The 18,381-nt window shown below is 43.7% G+C and overlaps 1 protein-coding gene across 16 annotated transcripts in view; it reads left to right on the forward strand.

Annotated features, from left to right (window-relative positions):
- The first annotated feature begins 2,056 nt into the window (after positions 1-2,056).
- Positions 2,057-18,381, forward strand: part of mpripa (myosin phosphatase Rho interacting protein a) — a 108,266-nt gene continuing 91,941 nt past the window's right edge. For all 16 annotated transcript variants that reach the window (XM_021565233.3, XM_021565231.3, XM_090202245.1 and 13 more), the window contains exons 1-3: positions 2,057-3,121; positions 11,507-11,584; positions 14,729-14,794. In XM_021565233.3, coding sequence (XP_021420908.3) covers positions 3,002-3,121; positions 11,507-11,584; positions 14,729-14,794 — 264 coding nt within the window. In that variant the 5' untranslated portion in view covers positions 2,057-3,001. The remainder of the gene's footprint in view (positions 3,122-11,506; positions 11,585-14,728; positions 14,795-18,381) is intronic.

The following is an 18,381-nucleotide window of genomic DNA, read 5'->3' on the forward strand; positions in this document are numbered from 1 at the left end:
ACTGTTGTCCTGATTAAAGAAGCAATAAAACTGGCCTTCTTTAGACTAGTTGAGTATCTGGAGCATCAGCATTGGTGGGTTTGATTACAGGCTCAAAATGGCCAGAAACAAAGACTTTCTTCTGAAACTCGTCAGTCTATTCTTGTTCTGAGACATGAAGGCTATGCCATGTGAGAAAATGACAAACTGAATATGGTTGCTGATAATGGGCCTCTGTACGCCTATGTAGATATTCCATTCAAAATCAACCATTTCCAGCTACAAGTCATTTACAACATTAACAATGTCTACACTGTATTTCTGATCAATTTGATGTTATTTTAATGGACAAAATGTTTTGCTTTTCTTTAAAAAAACAAGTACATTTCTAAGTGATCCCAAACTTTTGAACGGTAGTAGTGTACATTTAAAATGAATTAAGAAAATAAATGATACATTTACGGTGTACAGTAGTTATTCTCTGTATAGCCTACCATGATTGAGCAGTCTCAGGCATTGGCCAGGGAGCCAGAGAAAAATCCCTGGGCAGACCTCTACTCTGTGGGACTGGTTGAAGACCACAGCGCCCTCTGTTGGCAGAAAACAGATGCTGCACCTGCAGACAGCGATGTCCTGCAGCAGCGAGATTCAGACACCAGTGTGTATTATTGTTAATTATGTCATTTAACCTAGATCTATACTGGTTTGTCTCATTGAAATAAACATCTATTTTAAAACAGGGATCTTATGTTTGGCTGGGAATGGTTCTCTATGTTGTGTGAACACAAACTCAATGGTTCACTGTCACTATCAGGTTAGAGTCACAGTTGTTCTGTGGAGTTTAAAGTGCGTTTATATTATAGGTCCAGGCAGACGAGTTCCTCATGACGCTGTCATTAACCATCATAACTGTCATCGACCATCAGCAGAAGAAGCTGGATGGAGCGCTTGCTGAAGCTCTCGTTGAGGGTCTCTCCACCAACCAGGGATGTTCAGAAGTCACACAGCAGTCAAAAGGAGGTCAGGTGCAAAGATAGTTGACAGACAAATTACATTTGACCAATCACAATCAATGATTTCATGTTCCATGACCAATAACTTGACACTATTGTATTTTCTCAATTGTTATTTTGTAGTTGGGTAATTTTAGCGACCCGATAGACTGTACTGACCAAACACATGGAGGCGCTGTCTGGGAAAGTGGAGCGTCTCCGCAAAGCCAAACAGGGAGAACCTCAAAATGGGGTACTTTTTTTTTTTTTTTTTAACTAGGCAGGTCAGTTAAGAGCAAATTCTTATTTACAATGACGACCTATCATGGAACAGTGGGTTTACTGCCTTGTTCAGGGGCAGAATTTTCGATTTTTACCTTGTCAGCTTGGGGATTCTATCCAGCAACCTTTCAGTGCTGGTAAAGTCACTCATGTTTTCTAAGCTATTGTCACTTGAAAATATGACCATGTTAAAGAGAATTTGTTTAAGCAGGTGTAGGCAGGAGGTCTCAGGTACACACAGTGTGATTTCCAGAGGTCATACCTAGAGCGGTCAACGATGAAAATGTAGTCAAACAATGCACTGTATATTTCTCAATAAAGATGAATTCCATAGAATTAGGAATTAGAATACAATTACATCCTATATGATGAATAATACCATGTATTCTCAAGCTCCTTTTGATTGTGTTACACTTTCATTTTCAACTAGTTTAATACCACAGGAGGGCGTTACATAGCTACATGATTGCACATGCCAGGTAAATTCAGTCTTAATTGATTCAAAGTGGAATACAGAGCCTGCTTTCATTTCATTCCCAACTCAGAAAATGTAGGGTAATGTGTAATATCCAATTGACAATTCCCTGCTACAGAACACTGTTAAAAAACACTTACAATACTACAAACTTGGAATACTCCAACTGAAGCCAAAGACCTTGAGAGCCCACCTAACTTGATCCGTGTTGTTCCATAAAATTGGCAAGTGTTTCTAATATTTTCTATTGGACACACATCAATTGAAGTCTTAGTAGTGGGCGTGTTTCTTTTTCTCATTGGTACGTTTTGCTGACAGTCAACAGCTCATTCGTTTTCAGCACCTCCTCTTCTCTCCGCTGACTGGCTCCCCGTGACTTTGCTAGAGAGTGCGTTTACAGTTTTCAGCGCAAGCTACGTTCCTATGTTGCTACCACGACCACAGACCAAAATGCGTTGGACATGGCTACAAACTACAATTCCTGACGAAAGTTGGATCATTTTGATCATGGAGAATCAATTTGAGGGGAACAACAAGCGTTAGTCACCTGGATATAGCTGCAATGCATTCCGTTGGCTACTTATTTGAGAGATAGAGGAAAAACTGCAACTCCTGTTGTGGTGTTCATGGAGGCTCACAGGACCATTTCAGTGAGCTAGAGGACCGGCGAAATGTCACCTGTGTAGTGTTGTACACCTTGTAGTAAAGTATTTACCAAGACGAGAGTGCGGAGTACAAAAGCCTGGATCCCCATATTCTGCGTCAATTTATAAATTGGCCTGTTCAAATGTGAGCAAAAAAAGTTATCACGACAGCAGCTGCGCTGTGGGAGGTACCTCGCGAGCAACAAGATGATAAGATCATTGATATGACCTACTCCTTTATCCCGTTTAGTAAGCATTAGTCGATTATAATGAGCTTGTAGGTATCAAAGTAAAAGGTGGACGTCGCTGTGGTTTCAAAGCACCTTCCATTATGTGCTGGACTAGCTACTTGATCTATCTAGGCTACTAAGACATTCAGACAGTTTTTTCATGAAGTAGTTTTCAGAATTTTGAATGAACTCTCATATCGTGTTGTGGAATTTGGAATGACTTTATGTCATTGCCGCACACACCTTGGACCAGCGTCTAGAGCTCCAACGCTATTGACTGCAACCCACCCGGGATAGTAGGCTACACAGGAAGAATTGCGCAGTTTTCAGGTTTTTGTTTGTGTAGTCTTTTTACGGGTTCAATTGGCACCCATTTAAGCTCAGCTGGGTATTTCAACCATGTCCTCGAAAGACAATCCATGTCGGAAATTCCAAGCCAACATTTTCAACAAAAGTAAATGCCAGAATTGCTTTAAACCAAGAGAATCTCATTTATTGAGCGACGAAGATTTAAATCAGGTAAGCAAGTGTTGCCATATGTTTCACAGTCATGGGGTCATGCTCATTGGCGTAGCGCAGCTCCCGCTAGGCGTGGGGGGCCACAAGCGTTGGGGGTACTCACGGAGGTCGGGCCCCAGCCCCCCAGATAGCATATGAACACGTCATAAGCCATGAACAAACAATTTAGACAGACAGGAAATTGGCTTTAAAGCTGCAACATTTTCTCTCTCATGGCAAAATCTGTAGAATCACAGGAAGTTGGCTCAGGGATTCTTTAAAGTCGGGACGACCCTTGTCCAGCAGGAAAACTATTTTAATACTAGCAAAAAAAAAGTTTTATTCAGCCTTAATTTACCTTTAGTATAATTTTATAAGGGAATATATTTGACTTAGGAATTTTGAAAGTACTTGAAATATTATTGAATATTACAGCCTGATCTCAGACTAGACTAACCACAGTAAATGTAAATCCGGGACACATTTGTATGATATGTTACTTTTGGTATGATTTCTTAAGGAATAAACGAAAGTAGGGTTGCAAGTTCGAACCTCATCACTGACAACATTTTAGCAACTTTAACTAAACTTTTTTGCTACTTTGCAACTACTTAGCACGTTCGGTTAAAGGGTTGAGGTTAGGGTCAGCTAACTCCTAAACTTAACCCTACCCCCTAAACTCTAGCCTAGCTTGAATTCGTAACATACGGTGTCTTCGTAAAGAATTGACTGATTGACCTTTTCCACATTTTGTTACATCCTTATTCTAAAATTGATTGAAATTGTTTCCCCCCTCAATCTAAACACAATACCACATAATGAGGTTTAGAAAGTTTTGCAAATGTAATAAACTGAAATCACATTTACATAAGTATTCAGACCTATTACTCAGTACTTTGTTGAAGCACCTTTGGCAGCGATTACAGCCTCGAGTCTTCTTTGGTATGACGCTACAAGCTTGGCACACCTGTTTTTAGGGAGTTTGTCACATTCTTCTCAAGCTCTGTCAGGTTGCATGGGGAGCGTTGCTGCACAGCTATTTTCAGGTCTCCAGAGATGTTTGATTAGGTTCAAGTCCGGGCTCTGGCTGGGCCACATTCAGAAACTTGTCCTGAAGCCACTCCTGCGTTGTCTTGGCCGTGTTCTTAGGGTTGTTGTCCTGTTGGAAGGTGAACTTATGCCCCAGTCTGAGGGCCTGAGCGCTCTGGGGCAGGTTTTCATCAAGGATGTCTCTGTACTTTGCTCCATTCATCTTTGCCTTGATCCTGACTAATCTCACAGTCCCTGCCACTGAAAAACATCCCCACAGCATGTTGCTGCCACCATGCTTCACTGTTGAGATGGTGCCAGGTTTCCTCCATGTGACGCTTGGCATTCGGGCCAAAGAGTAAAATTTTGGTTTCATCAGACCAGAGAATCTTGTTTCTCATGGTATGAGAGTCTTTAGGTGCCTTTTGGCAAACTCCAAGCAGGCTGTCATGTGCCTTTTACTGAGGAATGGCTTCCAACTGGCCACTACTATAAAGGCCTGATTGGTGGAGTGCTGCAGATATGGTGGTCCTTCTGGAATGTTCTCCCATCTGTACAGTGGAACTCTAGAGCGCTGTCAGTGACCATCAGGTTCTTGGTCACCTCCCTGACCAAGGCCCTTCTCCGATTGCTCAGTTTGGCTGGGCGGCCAACTCTAGGAAGAGTCTTGGTGCTTTCAAACATCTTCCATTTCAAAATGATGGAGGCCGCTGTGTTCTTGTGGACCTTCAATGCTGCAGAATTTTTTTTGGTACCCATCCCCAGATCTATGCCTCAACTCAATCCTATCTCGAAGAGTTCTATGGACAATTCCTTCGACCTCATGGCTTGGTTTTTGCTCTGACATGCACTGTGTACTGTGGGACCCTATATATTGACAAGTGTGTGCCTTTCCAAATCATGTCTAATCAATTGAATTTACCTCAGGTGGACTCCAATCATGTTGTAGAAAAATCTCAAGGATGATCAATGGAAACCAGATGCACTTGAGCTCAATTTCGAGTCTCAGACCAAAGGGTCTGAATACTTACGTAAATAAGGTGTTTATGATTTTGATTGGCAATTGGAAATTTCAGCAAAGTTCCAGTTTCCCAATACAGAAAGTGTACATTGTGCAGTAGAGTTTCCTGTGAGTTAGCCATCTGTCAAATAGGCATAGTACAAAGGTTTAGTTTAATTGGATGTAATTAGTTGTTAGCCCCAGGGTATAGGCTATCATCCTTAAACTAATCTGTGCACGAATTAACTCCCTGACATGAAAGAGCACAATGCATGAAATGGCACTGACCGTTTTAAAAGAAGTCAACGAGGAGATGCATGCATGCATGCATGCAGGATACATTTTGTAAGGCTTGTCAAACACATCGCGGTTGAATGAAAAGTATATTGAATCAAATCAAATGCATTTATAATGCCCTTTTTACATCAGCAGATGTCACAAAGTGCTATACAGAAACCAAGCCTAAAACCCCAATCAGCAAGCAATGCAGATTCAGAAACCCCAACTTAGTACTTTTCCTATGGTGAGAATAGAATCATTGCTTACCTTGCACATTTTACATTGTTGCCATCACCTTGACATAAGAGAGCTGGCTAAGAATGGCCTTGGTATAGAATTAAGTTGTTATATTGGTGAGAAGTGCCTGCTCTTTAACAGGGGAGACACCCAAAAAGCCATATAATTTTGATCAGAAGACTACAGGAATAGCTACGCAGTGACAGTGCTGATTTTCTCAATGCTGTACACCATTCGTTCTAGACATGTGAGAGGTTGTTAGGTCAAATCTAGATATTAGCCTTACAGCATGTACAGCCATGGCATTTGGAAAGCTCTTGGAAGCAGGTGGTCCTGACTCAACACTGAAACACGTCATATTATGACTAAATATGTGATTGACTCACACACGTTGCATCCACGGACACACACACACACACACACACACACTCATTCACTCTGTCTGGGCCTGCTTGACTTTAGGAGTAGTTTGTCTCTTGACTGGACATACACCTTCAACTGTACACAGCGCCACATCTATTCCACGACATTGACACTAGAGACTGACACCTTTAGCTAGACACAACATTACATCTATTCCATGATATTCACAACCGACTGTCCTCCTTGCACGGATGAAAATAGCTCTGTGGCAGACTCTTACCTAGTGGAATTCCTGACCCAAAAGGCTATCAAAAGACCTCATTGTGCTACTAACTTGCAAACTCTAGTCTCGTTAGCCAGGCGTCTCATTATCATCAACACCAAAGGCTCAGCACACATTACATACGAGAGTTTTTCTCCGTAAATCTCATTCCAAACATATTTTCAGCAAGCGCTTTGGTCATTCCTTTAGTATTTGACCCTCCCTCCCACTCATCCCATCTAGCCCACATTCTCTCAGTGCGGTATTACATAGTCATTATGATGGGGGGGGGGGGGGGTTGTGAGATGAACGCACCACACAAATGACTGTGTTTAACCATTGAATGGTAAAAGCTGACCTAAATCCGTCTTGCTCGTCCCTTCTCAGGGGAATTCAGCATATGCCCCCTGTCTGGTCATGTGAAGAGAGATTGCTCTTTTTCTCTCTCTAAAGCACTGCTCTCTTTTTCTCTTGTTTTTTTTTACCTCTTCTCATTTTCTAGGGGTAGGGGGGTAACATTCTATAACATATCTACATTGTCTTCTTCCATCTGTAATATAGTCAGATATCGGCTTAATCGGAATGAACAGCCATTATCCCAGAAATGCTACAATGGATTCCCTGCTCAGCCCTAAGATGGTGACTTATCAATATTTTAAGCATATAGACCACACACTTAAGTGGCTATCTGAACTCAGATGTTGTTAGTGTAAAGAGACTCATAAGTTCCTTTTTGTATGCTTGACGTGTACTATACAGGTAACTGCCAAAATAATGGAAACACTTGAGTAAGTGAGGGATGCGAAGTATATTGAAAGCTGGCACTTCCACACCGATGACTGTGTATATAAATGGACGTGACACCATTCATAAAAAAAAAAAATGTAACACCTTTTCGTGATATCCAATTGGTAGTTACAGTCTTGTCCCATCGCTGCAACTCCTCTATGGACTCGGGAGAGGCGACGGTCGAGAGCCATGCGTCCTCTGGAACACAACCCTGCCACGTTGCACTGCTTCTTGACACACACTATTATTTGTACCCCTTTTTTGTGATAATGTAGAAAGTACGCGTGACCATTCAATTATTTGTTCAGCTGTCTTATAGTTTGGGGGTAGAAGCTGTTAAGGAGCCATTTTGACCTAGACTTGGCGCTCCGGTAGTACTTGCTGTGCGGTAGCAGAGAGAACAGTCTATGACTTGTGTGACTGGAGTCTTTGGCAATTTTTTGGGCCTTCCTCTGACACTGCCTAGCATAAAGGTCCTGGATGGCAGGAAACTTGTCCTCAGTGATGTTTTAGGCCGTACACACTACCCTCTGTAGCGCCTTCCGGTCGGATGCCGAGAAGTTGCCATACCAGGTGGTGATGCAACCGTTCAGGATGCTCTCGATATGCAAGCTGTAAAACATTTTGAGGATCTGGGGACCAATGCCAAAACTTTTCAGTCTCCTGAGTGGGAAACGGTGTTTTGCCCTCTTCACGACTGTCTTGGTGTGCTTGGACCATGATAGTTTGTTGGTGATGTGGACACCAAGGAACTTAACTCTCGAACTGCACCACTACAGCCACGTCGATGTTAATGGGGGCCTGTTCGGCCCTCCTTTTCCTGTAGTCCACGATCATCTCCTTTGTCTTGCTCACATTGAGGGACAGGTTGTTGTCCTGGCACCACACTGCCAGGTCTCTGACCTCCTCCCTATAGGCTGTCTTTTCAGTGATCAGGCCTACCACTGCTGTGTCGTCAGCAAACTTAATGATGGAGTTGGAGTCGTGCTTGGCCACGCAGTCGTGGGTGAACAGGGAGTACAGAAGGGGACTGAGCACACACCTCTGAAGAGCCCCGGTGTTGAGGATCAGCGTGGCGGATGTAGTTGCCTGCCCTTACCACTGGGGGGGGGGGGGTTGTTAACAGGAAGTCCAGGATCCAGTTGCAGAGGGAGGTGTTTAGTCCCAGGGTCCTTAGCTCCGTGATGAGCTTTGTGGGCGCTATGGTGTTGAACAATGAGCTTCTTCTGTCCTTATTTTTTTTTATTTGTATAATCTGTTCAAGGACATACATCTGGTGTATTAGAAGCAATTATTGGCGCCATGATTGTCTTCAATGTTTTTTTTTTACACAGATTGACCATGAAGATTGAAAACTATAAACCATATGCCATGGCCATGCATCTCAGTCACCAGATCTCAACCCAATTGAGCACGTATGGGAGAATAGAGCGGCGCCTGCGACATTGTTTTATACCACCATCAACAAAACACCAAATGATGGAATTTCTCATGGGAGAATGTTGTTGTATCCCTCCAATAGAGGTCCATACACGTGTAGAATCTATTCTAAGGTGCATTGAAGCTGTTCTGGCTCATGGTGGTCCAACCCCATGTTAAGAGAGTTTATGTTGCTGTTTCCTTTAAGTTGGCAGTTACCTGTAGCTATCACTGTTTTGACATTATCTTGCCTTTCATCGCGCCAAGCAGAGAAACATCCAACATTGTAATCAAAGATAAAGGAGCTTTACATTGGATTAGAAATAACATTTAGCGGGGGGGAACGTTTGACCTTGATCAGAGTATATTAAAGTGGGACATTTAGCTCTCTCATTGTCACACTCAACATTGTCCCCTTTTTTATACTTTCCCATAGCGACATGATGGATTTATGGAGTTATAACTGAGCACTTTCCATAAGCCAATTTGATTGTTTAGGTTTAATGGGAGTAGGTAAGCATAAATCCTTTTTAAACATGCTCAACAAAACTCCAGCAATGGCTATATACACAGCGAGACCAATCCAATCCCTTCAGATCAAGTTGGAGCTCAACAGGCTTTAGTAGTGTTGTTGCGTACATAGCCAAAATCTGATTTCACTAGGCTAACTGCTGCCTGTGTACGAGTTAACTGCATTTTAAAAATATAACGCAGTGAATGAGAGTCCTGAGTCTTTTTTTTTGTTTTTTTGTGTGTGAAGAGAACAGTTTTTTGTCACACTTCTTCTCCCTTCCTTCTCTGCTTCGCTCCTCACTTTCTTGCCCGCCCACTTAGGGGGATCACAGGGAAAATCACGTGTTGGAGGCTATTTCCCCCTTTAAAAAAAAATCAGAAAAAAGGCAGTACTGGTGCTCTGGAATGCAGCCGGTTAGTGTGTGCAGCCTGAACACCGCTCACACAGCTGGTCCAAACAGCCAGCCAAAGCGTGCAACTTGTACACAATCTATTGAAACAGACAGCCAGCGTGTTGTCAGATTATTCTGGGACATACTTGAGTAATCATCCATGGCTCGTAATCATGGCCAAATACCAACCAGGCCCCTGACCTCCAGGGGGCCCACATTTGATTTTGTTAGTCATTCTCACTCGTATCATATTATGATGGCACAGGTCATTACAAAATGTGTAGAATTTGTCCATTTTTTTTTTTTTTTTTTTTTTACAAAGGTGCCAAGATGGAGGTGCTTCAAAACCCCCTGTCAGTCATTTAGTGCGTGTGTGATATATATATATCTCTATATCTCTCATTGGCTGTGATGGTCATGGAATTTTGGATGATGGTTATTGGTCAGCCAAGTGATTCCGGTCACCATAATAACCTTTCGAATAGCAAAAAAGATACACATTTTCTCCCCTCCTCTGCTCCTTACTGCATGTGCTGCTGCAGGGAATGGGGGTGTTGGCTAAGCAACCGAAGACTCTCATTTGCTAAAACGTCTTGCTTGTTTCAGCAAGGAGCAGCAGTCAACCGCACGAATGCCCGGCCGTCCCGTCTTCAGTCAGCTGTTTTGTTCCACCAAAATGTATATATTTTAGCGTTATTATTTTATGGTGGTGTTCATCCAGTAATTACGCCAGCCCTAATGTGTTGTGTGTGTGTGTGTATATACACAAAAGTATGTGGACACCCCTTCAAATTAGTGTGTTCGGCTAGTTTAGCCACATGTGTTGCTGACAGGCGTATAAAATCGAGCATCTGGCCATGCAATCTCCATAGACAAACATTGTCAGTAGAATGGCCTTACTTGAAGAGCTCAGTGACTTTCAACGTGGCACCGTCATGGGATGCCACCTTTCCAACAAGTCAGTTTAAAAAAAATGTCTGCTCTGACAGAGCTGCCCCGGTCAACTGTAAGTGGTGTTATTGAGAAGTGAAAATATCTAGGAGCAACATGGCTCAGCCGCGAAGTGGTAACGGGACCGCTGAGTGCTGAAGCGCGTAGCACTTAAAAATAGTTTGCCCTCGGGTTGCAGCACTCCCCACCGAGTTCCAAACTGCCTCTGGTAACAACGTCAGCACAATAACTGTTCATCGGGAGCTTCATGAAATGGGCTTCCATGGCCGAGCAGCCGAGCATTGATTGGAGTGGTGTAAAGCTCGCCGCCTTTGGACTCTGGTGCAGTGGAAACGCGTTCTCTGGAGTGATGAATCACGCTTCACCGTCTGGCAGTCCGATGAACGAATCTGGGTTTAACGGATGCCAGGGGAACACTACCTGCCCCAATAGTGCCAACTGTAAAGTTTGGTGCAGGAGGAATAATGGTCTGTTGCTGTTTTTCATGGTTTGTGCTAGGCCCCTTAGTTCCAGTGAATGGAAAAACACTACAGCATACAATGACATTCTAGATAATTCTGTGCTTCCAATTTTTTGGCAACTGTTTGGGGAAGGCCCTTTCCTATTTCAGCATAACAATGACCCTGTGCACAAAGCGAGATCCATACAGAAATGTTTTGTTGATCGGTGTGGGAGATCTTGACTGGCCTGCACAGAGCCCTGACCTCAACCCAAGCGAACACTTTTGGGAGGATTTGGAACGCTGACTATGAGCAAGGCCTAAAGGACCAACATCAGTGCCCGACCTCACTAATGCTCTTGCGGCTGAATGGAAGCAAGTCCCCGCAGCAATGTTCCAACATCTAGTGGAAAGCCTTCGCAGAAGAGTGGAGCCTGTAATGGCAGCAAAGAGGGCACCAACTCCATATTAATGCCTATGATTTTGGAATGAGATGTTTGACGAGCAGGTGTCCACATACTCTTGGTCGTGTAGTGTACATTGGTAATAAACAGCTATAACGCAAGGCTATTTCAATGCTATGCGGTCTGACATTACTCTTACTGGAGGTTACGCAAGAGTCCCTAGATAAGAGCATATGCTTGGTGAGTCTTATTAAATCATTATTTCGCCAATTAATTATTTTGTTAACGCTTTCTTTAATCTATCTTCATTTTTTTTTCTTCCCCATTAGGCAAAACCTATATATGGAGGATGGTTGCTCCTGGCTCCAGAAGGAACCAATTTTGGCAATCCCTTGCACAGATCTCGGGTAAGTTAGTTAACCTCTGGTTGGTTTTTGACAAATATATTCTAACCACGTTGTAAACTTGTTGTCAAGTGCATTCAATTGAGATGTCAAAATGTATTGTAGAAGTCCTTCTAGATTCCGGGTCACTCAATCATTTGGTACGGCTATGCAGAAGAAGAAAGGTCACACTTTATCAAAGCACAGGCCTACAGCGATTGATTTTTATGTCGCCTCTAAAGTTCTGAGTTCCCAGCAAGCTATTCTTGCGACGTCGGTCTCTGTAGTCTTGTCTCTGTTCTGCCACAAACAAACAGAAATGAATAAAACTTGGGTTGCGGTTTGCAGAAAGTTAACAATTGTTAGCTTAGCAGATGGAAAAATAACTGCAGTAGTCTTGAATCAGGATGTTTTGACTCGCCTGCGAGTCTTGTATGAGCTCTGATCAAGTTACCTCTTTAAGGCTACGCTCGACTGAGGTTTGGAGCCAGAGTGTGACCGTTTAGTCACAATTTGCAACCCTTTTGACTTGGCTGTGCGAGTAAGAACACAGTGAGTGGGCGGCTCCCTGTGGGTGGCATGGTGCGCCTTCTAAAAAAAGATCCCCCCCCCCCCCCGACCAGCTCTTTCTCAGGGGCTAATGAGCATAATATTGACTCCGTCTCTCTGCTGCCGGTGCCCTGGGGTAGTTTGTAAGACTTACTTTCCGTGTTCGCTCCGATATGATGTTGGAGCATCCTAAAAGAGGAAGATTGAGGGGGAGTGGGAAAAGTCCCGGTTCTCACAGCCCCTGATGGCTTCCATATGGAGGGGGAGCATCTCTGGAGCCATCGGCCTCAGCCCTGTCAACAGTTCCCACCTCGTGATATCATTCACAGGCACTTTTTTCTTCTTCAGGAGTGTAAATAAACACACATATGAAAGGTTGACGATGGATGTATGGATCCCTGTTAGATTTGAAGTTGGCAGAGGACTCAACTGTAGGTATGGTCGGTCCCGTATTGGGTAGGGATGGGGGGGGGGGGATCGCTATTACAGTGCCGTTTTCTCTATTTTTGCATAGTATGGACACTGAATGTTGTCAGCTCTTCAACCAAAACATAATATTGCAACTTTTTTTTAAATGTATTTAATAAACAAAGTTATGTACCTGTGTGGAAAAAGTAATTGCCACCACACACTCAATAACTGGTTGTGCCACCTTTTTAACTGCAATGACTGCAACCAAACACTTCCTGTAGTTGTTGATCAGTCTCGCGTTCCGGTGGAGGAATTTTGGCCTGCTCATCCATGCAGAACTGGTTTAATGTCGGTGACATTTGTGGGTTTTCGACTATGAACTGATCGTTTCAGGACCTGCCACAACATCTCAATTGGGTTTAGGTCTGCACTTTGACTAGGCCATTCCAGAACTTTTAAATGTGTTGTTTTTGAGCCATTCTGATGTAGCATTGTTTGTGATTTTTGGATCGTTGTCTTGTTTGCATGACCCAGCTGCGCTTCCGCTCACAGATGGATGTGCCTGACATTCTCTGATACAGAGCAGAATTCATGGTTCCTTCAATGATGGCAAGTCATCCAGGTCCTGAGGCAGCAAAGCATCCCCAAACCATCACACTACCGCCACCGTGCGGTTCTTACTGTGGAATGCGGTGTTTGGTTTTCACCAGTCCCGTTGTCCAAAAAGTTCCACTTTTGACTAGTCTGTTCATAGAACATTCTTCCAAGAGGCTTCACAATCTTCCAGATGTGTTTTTTTGGGGGGGAGGGGGAGGGCTTGAGTCGACCTTTTGGGGCGACATGGGTCCCGCTATGTCCGGCGAAAGCCAAACACTGCATTCAGTGGTCCCCCTCTGAGCCTTATATTACAGTTTTAATGGCCTCTGAATTAGTATGATGTTCCTGTAAGTCAGGCTTCGCTGAGGCCGCCTATCGGCAGCCCTATTCGGGGGGCCCCCGACGCCCCGTAGCTCACAAAGCACTTCCCCGTCTTTTATTGATGGATCTCGGCAGAAAACCGAGGCCAGAAACTTAAACACCCGGACAAAACTGGGCATTAAGAAAGAAGGGGTTGGTGATAGAGGGCTAGTGTAGAGGGTATAAAAGTGTGGAAAACACAGCCTACCATTTATCATATTCACTAAAAAGAGAGTCACTGAGCGCTGGTTTCGCCCTCAGGTTTCTTTGCATACGTTCTAATACCTGGAACTCCACTGGTGCCTTCAAGGGGAAAACGAGGGAATGAGATGGAACAGATTGGGTTTAAGGGATGATTTAGTTGTTTTTTGTCTTGTGGTGATCCAATCTTCTCCTCAAACAAATATGGACTAAACTGGTTGTAGAATTTACACTTGGAGGACACTTTGGTGTTGGAGGGTTTAGCTACAGTACATAGAGTGTATGCTGGATGTTTCTGTTTTGGCTGTGGCATGTTTTCATCAGATGCTAGCGGAGGTTCCTGTTAGCGCCAGGAATGTATCCTGGTGAACAGTGATCGCTCAGCGATCATATCTAGGTGGTTTGCTTAAGTCAACCTCCCCTCTGTTACAGAGTTGGAGGCATTCTCTCTCTCTCTCTCTCTCTCTGTCTCTCTCTCTCTCTCTGTATTTAAGTGACACACATGTCCAGTATGTAGTACAACAGTCTGTCATTTTCAAATGTTGCCAAGCCAACACAGTGGATACCGAATGGTAAACTTTACCCGTTTGTGTGTGCGCGCGGCGCGTGTTTGCGTGTTGGGGTAATAGTGTTGGCTCAGTCCTGGCTTTGGGATCAAGGACACACTGACTCACTAAATCATCTGCAGCCATGTCCCCGAAAAAAAGAGCTATGAAAACGCAAGGCATGCTGGGGACTTTTCGGTGTTGTTGGGCTTGGGGATTCTTCTGAGTGATCCCTGCTTTATAACGTAGCCACTATAGGTTCATAGATTCATAGGCTAACTCCCTACACATACAGTATGTGTTCTGTGCTTATTGAAAATCCAACCGTGCCTGTATATCCACCACTTTCAGAAGCTGCGTTGCGCTTAGCATTTGAGCTACATTGCTTTTACCCAAATCAACAGTTTAAGTCTTATAATAGCATACATATTATTGTAGCGTAAGTTGCCCTATCAGATGTCACTATAACTAGCATCTCTCTCTCGCGCTCTCTCTCTCTCTACAGAAATGGCAGAGGAGGTTCTTCATTCTATACGAACATGGATTACTCCGTTACGCCCTGGACGAGATGGTGAGTCAACTTCCCTGTTAAGCACTAAATTATGTTTTATGATTTCCGTAGTTTATTAGCGAGTTCCTTCTCCACGAAGGCCGTTTTTAAATTTTTTTTCACAACCGGAGACGTTTACGCCCAGTTTAGACATGAAAACAGTCTAAATGTTGTGCGTGTGTTGTCAGTCAAGTTGGACACATGCCTTTTTTGATGTTTTCCGGCATGTGTAAGCCGGAGTGTTGGGATTCTGACACTCTCCTGAGGCGTACCTGTGTGCCTGAGGTGGGCCCGGTGCCACAGGGCTGGGTTGCCAACGCTCCGAGCACACCGTCCCTCTGGGGCTAGCATAGCATCACGCTAACATGCTAATTCGTAGAGAACTAGCTCAGTGAGCATGAAAGGAATGCGGGGACACCAGGTGTCACAGATAAGTCTGGTACACAGGTGTGCTTTGTTTTAAGGTGCAAACAAACCTGTGCAACTGACCATGGCAACTTCCCACCTGAGGCATAAAAACGGCCATTTTTAATCAACTTTGACGCCTTTCTGTTTATCAGTGTCACTGTTGGATACTCTGTATCCTACTACCTTCCCTACCAACACATGATGTTCTGACAACTTGTGACAACGTTACATGTTGTTAAGAAGGTTGGTCGTGATGACATTACCACGTGACAGTGTTGTGACGAAGTTGCCACAAAGTTGTAATTGTTTCTCTAAAGTAAATAAAGTTGAGGTACACATATTCAACACTGCCCTCTTAGTGCCAGCAGTTTAGCAATTCATATGAGGAGTGGAGAGAGTGGGCAGGCAGTGTATTGATTGGCCCCTATTCCTCTTATCCAACTGCTTGGAAAGAGAGGCTCTTTAAAAAACGAGAGGTGAAAACCGCATCGGGAGGAAAGAGCACTTTGCTCAATGCTGTTGACTCATTCTCTCTGCGGTGTTCGTTGGTGAGAGATGCTGAGTGTCCTTATGTAAGCGAGGCAGTGGGAAGAGGCCTTTTCGTGTGTGTGTGTGTGTGCGTGCACATTGGCGGTGAAGCTATTGGTATGTGGGTGGAAAACGCATCTCTCAACTCGAAGGGGTCATCAGAAAAGAACTGTTGATCTGTGGAGACCTGTTACGTACATACTAATGCACGCATGTATCAGTGTGTAGGAAAGGAACAGGACATGTCACATTGATCATCCTCTCACCGGGTGAAGCATACCTGAGAGTCAGTGAAATGAAATATTTCTGAGACAGCGAGTCCAAAGGAGCGTAACGTACGGTCTTAAAGACAGCGATTTGGATTTGAGCGAGGGGACAAATAAAGAATACGTACGGCGGAGAGGAGGAGGAAAGTGAAAGAAAGAGTGTCTCCCACTCGCCCTCCCTTTCCCTTCCTCCTCGGTTAGTGTCACTTCATCTTTTCATCTGCCGTCTGAAAGGAGGATCAAAATGGGTCAGCAACGGAGGTGGAGAGCTGGAGTGCTCTAAATATAGATATGTGAAGTGTAGAACAAGCGATGATGAATACATCATGTTTGAATAATTGTTGGGCCATTTTTAATTAGCGGCTGCAAATTGAGCTAAATAACTCCTGTATCTGGCACCAGAAGCTAGGCCTTTGGTGAAACAGAGCGCGAGTTGCTCAAATATCCTTTATTATACTCTCTTGTTTGATTGTAACCTTTATTTAACTAGGCAAGTCAGTTAACTTCTTATGGCTGCCATCCCGTTAACGGGATAATTGTCATCAACAACCCCTGAATGGCATAGCGCCACATTCAAATAATATTACTACAAATATTTATAGTCATGAAATCACAAGTGCAATATAGCAAAACACAGCTTAGCCTTTTGTTAATCCACCTGTCGTGTCAGATTTTGAAAATATGCTTTACAGCGAAAGCAATCCAAGCGTTTGTAAGTTTAATGATCGCTCGACAAAACATTATGTACACCTAGCATCAAGTAGCTTGGTCACGAAAATCAGAAAAGGAATCAAATGAATCGTTTACCTTTTGATCTTCGGATGTTTTCACTCACGAGACTCCCAGTTACACAGCAAATGTTCCTTTTGTTCCATAAAGATGGTTTTTATATCCAAAATACCTGTTTGTTTGGCACGTTATGTTCAGAAATCCACAGGAAAAAGCAGTCACGACAACGCAAACAAATTCCAAATAGTATCCGTAATGTCCACAGAAACATGTCAAACGTTTTTATAATCAAGCCTCGGGTTGTTTTTAAAATATTTAATCGATAAGATATCAACCGCAACTGTCTTTTTCAGTCGGGGAGGGAAAGGCAATGGCATCCCAAACTCTGTTACGCATACAAAACGCTGCTGGCACCCGGCCATATAATGACGCGATGTTATATTTCTCGCTCATTTTTCAAAAGAAAAGCCTGAAACTATGTCTAAAGACTGACACCTTGAGGAAGCGATAGGAAAAGGAATCTGGTTGATATCCCTTTAAATGGTGTAAAGGCAGGCTATGGAACATGGAGTTTTCAAAATAGAAGCCACTTCCTGGTTTGATTTTCCTCAGGGTTTCACCTGCAATATCAGTTCTGTTATACTCAGACAATATTTTGACAGTTTTGGAAACTTTAGTGTTTCTATCCAATACTACTAATTCTATGCATATATTAGCAACTGAGACTGAGGAGCAGGCCGTTTTTTAGTTTGGGCAATTTATTCATCAAAGCTACTCAATACTGCCCCCCAGCCATAAGAAGTTAAGAATAAATTCTTATTTACAATGACGGCCTACCAGGGAACAGTGGGTTGTTCAGGGGCAGAACGACAGATTTTTTTTTTTAACCTTGGCTCCTTGGGGATTCGATCAGCAACCTTTCGGTTACGGGCCCAACGCTCTAACCACTAGGCTACCTAGCAGTGCTTCTGATCTTGGGGTGTGTGTACCTTCAGGGGTGCTTGGCTTATCCACAGGGTATTTGGGAAGACTCATAAGAACATAGGCCTACTGGTAAAATGCATGAGAGGGTACGTCCGTGGTACTCGTATGTGGGAGAGGCGAGTTGTGTACCGTCCCTAAGAATTATTGCACTGTGAATAAGGTGTGTGGTGTGTGTTTCGCATGTGTGTTTCCCTCCCTGATGGAGAGTGCTGTATCCCCAGGACATAATGAGAGGGCAGGAATGGATGAAGGCCTCGGTGGGGCTGCTGAGACCACACTCCTCCTCTTCTCTTCCTCTCCATATCAAATATACCCTTCGTCACCCAGCCTCCTAACAACATACATGCACTACGTTAGAAAAACAAGCAGCACTGCGCACGACTACACAACACTAGGCATACACGTCTAACCACAACACAAGGGCATGGGCAATAATATCATACAGCATAAACGCACTCCAAACATAGGACAATGACATGTACAGTAACGCACTTTAACACAAGGAAATACACACACACACACACACACACACACACACTCCTTTAGACTTTTGAGAAATGGGAACGACAAAAAGCATGACGTCTCCTCAAAACCATGAAACCCAGGGCCTGTAGCCACATCAGAGGCCCACCAGAGAGCACAGGGTTGGGTTTAGGAGATGAGAAGGTTGCCCCTGTGTGTGTGTATTTTTTC

Source organism: Oncorhynchus mykiss, chromosome 16 (assembly GCF_057628025.1).
Source record: "Oncorhynchus mykiss isolate SJ-2025 chromosome 16, ASM5762802v1, whole genome shotgun sequence".
NCBI classification, from domain to species: Eukaryota; Metazoa; Chordata; class Actinopteri; order Salmoniformes; family Salmonidae; genus Oncorhynchus; species Oncorhynchus mykiss.